This window comes from Drosophila albomicans, chromosome 3, assembly GCF_009650485.2.
Source record: "Drosophila albomicans strain 15112-1751.03 chromosome 3, ASM965048v2, whole genome shotgun sequence".
Taxonomy (NCBI): Eukaryota; Metazoa; Arthropoda; class Insecta; order Diptera; family Drosophilidae; genus Drosophila; species Drosophila albomicans.
In genome coordinates, this window is record NC_047629.2 from 14,785,338 (window position 1) to 14,791,337 (window position 6,000).

At 38.4% G+C, this 6,000-nt stretch overlaps 1 protein-coding gene across 2 annotated transcripts; it reads left to right on the forward strand.

The window, feature by feature from the left end:
• The first annotated feature begins 130 nt into the window (after positions 1–130).
• LOC117570310 (uncharacterized) lies at positions 131–4,045 on the forward strand. Of its 2 annotated transcripts, XM_034251852.2 has the most exons (3): positions 132–533; positions 2,094–2,221; positions 2,954–4,045. In XM_034251852.2, exons 1-3 carry the CDS (start codon positions 491–493, stop codon positions 3,560–3,562), a joined length of 780 nt encoding a protein of 259 aa, XP_034107743.1. In that variant the 5' UTR covers positions 132–490; the 3' UTR covers positions 3,563–4,045. The 2 variants fall into 2 exon arrangements, with proteins under 2 accessions (XP_034107744.1, XP_034107743.1); XM_034251853.2 differs by lacking the exon at positions 2,094–2,221 and having other exon boundaries at positions 131–533.
• The last annotated feature ends 1,955 nt before the right edge of the window (positions 4,046–6,000 follow it).

The window sequence follows — 6,000 nt, forward strand, 5'->3', positions numbered from 1 at the left end:
ATTTTGTTTATTATATTTTCAAAGTCCAACATAAATAATATGTATATATTATAATATTCGTCCAGCCCTGGTCGACACACACACACATCAGCATTTGTTCCACAAAATCCACAACACGAACAGCTGTTTTGATATCGATACATTGCATTCATCGAATTACTCAAGACAAACAAAAATAATTTATCTTATTTGTTACAAGTGTGTGCTGTTGCTGGTAAACAACGTTCGCTTCAAGTGTAAATTGCATTTCATTGGGAGACTAACAAAGCGATACGCGTAGAAGTCCAGTGTCGCTCTTTATTGTACAATTTCTTTGTGGACCAACTGCAAATCAATGCAGCACTTCTGACTGACTTTCAACAAAAGGAAACAACAACAATAATATAACGTCAAAATCAACAGCCATCGCATCATCACAACACATAGCAACGTCATAATAATAAATACTCTGCCATGCCATACAACTGATTGACATTAGCCAATAAATAAGATGCGAGGAATTGAGGGCAAAGTGGTTGTGCTTGGCTCGCGAGGTAAGCGATAAATGCAATTCAAACCAGATGAATTTCGAATTTTATGAATGACTTTGAACTTGCTTTCCTCACGGCAGTTGTTAATTTGATAGCTTTTTGCTGTGATCCGGATTGACAGAGCAAATTGCAAACAATTTCAGCAATTGCATTGAGATAACAACACACAGAACGCAGCTCACATTAATGGCGCGCGAATCGATAAGAACCAGCCTTGAAATCCCTGCAGGGGGCGTGGCTTCCTCACCCTTGCTTATGAGGGGGGGATTCACAGCAAACCCAAGAAATATCGAGCTTGAATCAGCAGCTTAAAAAATCTCCATTATGCTCCAGAAGCTTCATTGTTCGCTTCGCACTTTATTTTATATATTTGTTTGTTGTTTTTTCTTTTTTGTTTTGGCAAATTCAATTTTTGGCATTTGTTTTTTTTTTTTGTATTTACACAACGCGATACTTATTTGCAAGGTCAGCAAGCGTTATATTGTAACCTATACATAAACATATGTACATATATATATTTATTGTTTATATATCAATGGTATATCGTTGCATTTGTGCGTTCAACGACATTTTCCACAATAAGCGCACTTTCTGCTTAATCTGTTCTTTTTTTTTGTTCTTTCCCTATAAGATGAGTCAGCTGTTGGTATCGTAACGACTTATAGAGTATTTCCACAGTGGCAAAATAACAAAGAAAATGTTGTTATTTTATTCATAAATATGGAACCACTTGAAGTTCCAAGTTTCTTATCAACTGTTTGCGCCTCTAACCGATACTCAATAACACCTTTTGTTTATTGTTTACTGCTTTGCTTATTTATTCGATACGTAATACGCGTACGGATTATATTAATTTTCCCTAATTTGAGAATCATCAACATTACCACGTTTAACAGTTTCTTATCTCTACGTGGCCGACCTACATTCACATCTTTTTATGCTTTGTCAAGTAGGTGAATTTGAAAAGTAGCTGAAATACGACTATTTGCGATAGATATGATAACAAACAGCGCAAATTTTTTATTAATCGTTAAGATAAGATATTCAGTAGTAAAGCCCTTTACAGTTTTGACTCTAGACCAAGATATCACTGTGAAGAGTTGAATAAAGCAAATTTTTCTGACTAACGGAGTAACCAATAAAGAGCCAGGATACTGCAAATCTAACTCAACATACAAACACTAATTTAATTCCAATTGAAAAGCGAAATGAAAAGCGATTCCCCCAAATTTCAAATCAGTGTGGATTTCTTAAAAAGTTAGTACTTAAACTAATGCTTATCGAAGACACAAACCAGCTGTAGATTTTGAAATAAATTCAAAGTTTGCGAGCATTTCTTAAATGATTTTGTTTGCTTACTATTTATATATATATTGATTGTGAAAAAAAGGGATTTTCTAAGAAATCTAATTTAACTACTTCATCATTAGGTAAACACAAATCAAAGCTAGGACTTCAACTACTGCTTATCGAAGACACACATCAGTTGTAGAGTTCAAACAAGTTTAAACCGTATTGCCAGCATTTCTCATACTATTTGTTTTGCTTTTTTATATTTTGTAGGCGTGGGCAAATCTCGTTTGGTTATCAGGTACATTAAGAACGCTCTACATCGCGCCGAGGAGCCAACGATAGCCGTCTCCTTCTTCACCTGCAACATCATCTTGGACGATGTCAAAATCAAATTACAAGTGAGTACAACGTACAACAAGTGCTCGGTCCCGATTATTTATGGTGGAGAGTAAAAAGGATTTTTCAGCACGCCTGGTATTGGGAGTAGTGTAGTAAAAGCAGCGGATTTGATGCTTTCATTTTGTTATTCCTTTGGTCATTTCATTTCGGTTTTTTTTCTGTTTTTTTATTTGCAATTTCTGCGTCCACTGCACTTTGTGTTTATTTGCCTTTAGTTTTTTTTTAGACCGAAACGCGCTGTTTTCATTCTTACTTCGTTTTTTTTCTGTTTTATAGTTTATTGATAAGCTAACAGTTGTTTTCCCCCTTAAGCTAGGGTTGCCACCCCTTTCGCAATGGCTGACCATATATATTCCCCGATGCGATTTCGAATACGCTTTTATATGCCACATACACACACACACACGCACACACACATACGCAATAATGGCAAATAGTTTGCGTTGTACGGAGATTTTTAGCTCTTTTGTCTTGGTGGACATGTCGTTGCCCCAAATTTTTTATGAAGATTTGGATTGTGTGGAGCATAAAGTAGTACTATAGAAGCAAAGCCACAATATGATTGTTATTATTGTGGCAAAAGCGCACAAACATAAAGACGAAAATTGCTGAATAAACGCAGAATGACTCAATTAAAGTTCTCCCCCCCCCCTTCTCCTTCTTCTTCTCCTTCACCCTCTATATTCTGCTGATTGGACAATCATTCTCAAGCATTCATCTTTCAATTGCAGATCTGGGATACGGCTGGACAAGAGCGTTTCAGAGCCGTTGCTCCCATGTATTATCGCAATGCAAATGCTGCCATTTTGGTCTTTGATCTGACGCAATACAAGACATTTACGGAAATCAAATCATGGATACAGGAATTGCATCGCAACGTACAGGATCCGATGATACTCACGCTGGTGGGCAACAAAATGGACATGCAGTCCCATCGCGCCGTATCACGTGACGAGGCCTTTGTGTTTGCCAGCTCAATTGGAGCCACCTATTTTGAGACCTCAACCGAAACGGATCAGGGCCTCGAACAGGTGTTCTTATCCACGGCGATGGGGCTGGTGCGTTTGGCCGACGAGGGTAAAACGCATTCGTTGCGCTCCTTTCAATCCACCGATTCGCTGGCCTACACCAATGGCAACACTGCCTTCAGCTATACGGCCGCCGCTCTCGCTCGCAATCCGGATAGTGCTGCATTTCGATTGCCATACGTGCACATTGGCATACCGGTTGATGGCCAGGATGTGAAGACAACCGGCGAGGGCCGTTTGGAGACGCCCTCGTGGAGTATTGAGCACATTGCCCTCGGCGAGGTGGAGAATCCGCGTTGGTGCTGCTATTGAAATGATTCAGAGTACGAAATTCACAAACCAAAAACCAAATTGAAGCAACTGATTAATTGATAAACTGACGAAACTTTTCTACAGCATTGTGATGTTAATTAAAAACAGGTTTACTTTAGTTATGCGCCTGCACTCGAATACGAATCCCACGGCTAAGCAATTAAATACAAATTCCCTACTTCCCGTTTCCCGTTCCCGTTCCCGTTCCCATTCACATTTATATAAATATATGTATGTATATCAAAGCAAAAACTGATAGGGTATCGAGAGCAGCGAGCAACTAGAGTCGGCGTCATCAACTTGATGAGGATATCCCACCCAATTTTATGGCAGCATTAAGGAGAACGCCGCTCGGTTGCAACTGTTTAATTCTAAGTTAGTTTTAAGCCTAATTGTTAAGTGTAACAACAACCAGCAAATGCCTAATTGTATGTGTATTATTTATAAACAACATTAACAAGCAGTAGCGTCGCTTAAAGCTCACTTGACTTTACCGCTTAATTAATCATCATACAAACACAAAGAGAGAGATGGAGAGAGGGAGTCAGAGAGGGAGATGATGAAATGGAAGATGCTCTCTTTGAGGTGTTGTCACAAATCATGTACAAAACTCGCACTTTATACAAAATATACATAATACATAATACTAAAAGTACTACTGCCATAATATACATATAAAAGGTATGCATAATGCTTGGCTCTGCCACGCCCACCCTCTGGCATGCCACGCCCATGCAAATGCATTAACTTGGCCATTAACACAGCAAGTTGTCGTGTAATTGGAATTTAATGTTCGCTTGCCCTGCCACAAGGGTTACGAGCTACTTGAGTAGCATTCCACAAATGCTTTATCATCAAGCTCATAAAGTAACAACGTTCACGAGGGAGGGAGGGGGGTTAGAGAGAACTGGCTCCTGCTTTCACTTTCAAGTGAGTTCCTTATGGAGGAAACTTTTTTTTGGGCGGGATGAGGGGCAGCGATTAGCTAATATACAAAACTTATGGTCAGTTGATTTCTTATGTATAAATAATATGCGCAATTTAGCGTAAGACGCCGAAAACACGGACAAAGGACGCAAAACTCATTCAAGTGTCATCAACACATTTGCAGGAGGAGCGCTTTGGACCTGAACCTCATCCTATAGTTTGTGTTGCCGTTTGCTCTTGATGATGTGGTCGAGGCGAAGGCGTCGCTGGAATTGTTGAAGCCATGGCAGCGCAGCTGCTGCGTCGATTGGACACATTTGGTGGCACATTGATTTGCCATTAAGCTTCCAATGAGTTGACTCGACGACACTCACTAAAGGCCACCACAAGCGTGTCTATCTGTGTGTCAGTGTGTATGTATGTGTGTTAGTGCACTCAACCGGAAGTGATGCTCACACATACATACACAAATAAACACTCCAACATCGCATACATACATCCATATATCTAAACTCAGGCTTGTGTACGCTTTTGGCCATTTGGAAAGTCTGTCTTTCGACTTGTGGCAAGTTGACACACACACACACACACACACGCACACACTTATTGACTTGGCTGATAATGGTTGTTTAGGCGGCTGGCTTAATGATCTAGAAATGCATCAATGTAATCAAGGTAAGGCAGCCAGACCAAAGCGTCTACTGCGATTCCGCTTCAATCTATTGTGACTCTTAACATTTGCAGTCGGGTTAACCGCACACACTGCCTACGCAAATTGCTTACTTTATTTACATACACATACACACACACACACACAATGGCACACACACACACACATCCATTAGCAATTTGTGGCCTGACAGACACTTTGATTGTCTTTCGAGCCAGCCCAGATAATGGCCAACGTCTTGGGAGACAAGCTAAATTTCACTTATCAACCAGTCAATCACTGGCCAGAAATAAATTTAGTTACTGAAAGGTTCTTTAGTGTTCTACCATATTGATTCAATTTGGGTTTAATAATGTGCTGTATGCTTTGTATTTAATGCATACAAAATTAAGCAACTCTCTGCTTTTGACATTCATAATATGAGCATATTTTCATTTAATATTTCTCTGTTGCTCGACACATTTTAAATGGGATTTATAAAAAAAATATGTTGTAATTTTATTTGAAATTTAGTTTATTTGAACTAATTTTATATTTTTTTTTTATGGTAATTCAAATTAAAAATAAAAAAAACTGATCAAAAATAAATCTACTTACTGAAAGGCTCTTTAGTGTTTTACCATATTGATTTAATAATGTGCTGAATTCTTTGTATTTAATGCATACAAAATTAAGCAACACTCTGCTTAATATGAGCATATTTTCATTTAATATTTCTCTGTTAGACACATTTTAAATGGGATTGTTAAGACACAATTTATTTTAGAATGCATTTTATTCTAAACGATTTCACATTTATAGAATATATGCATGTAAACCTCTTTGTTTTTAAGATAAATCT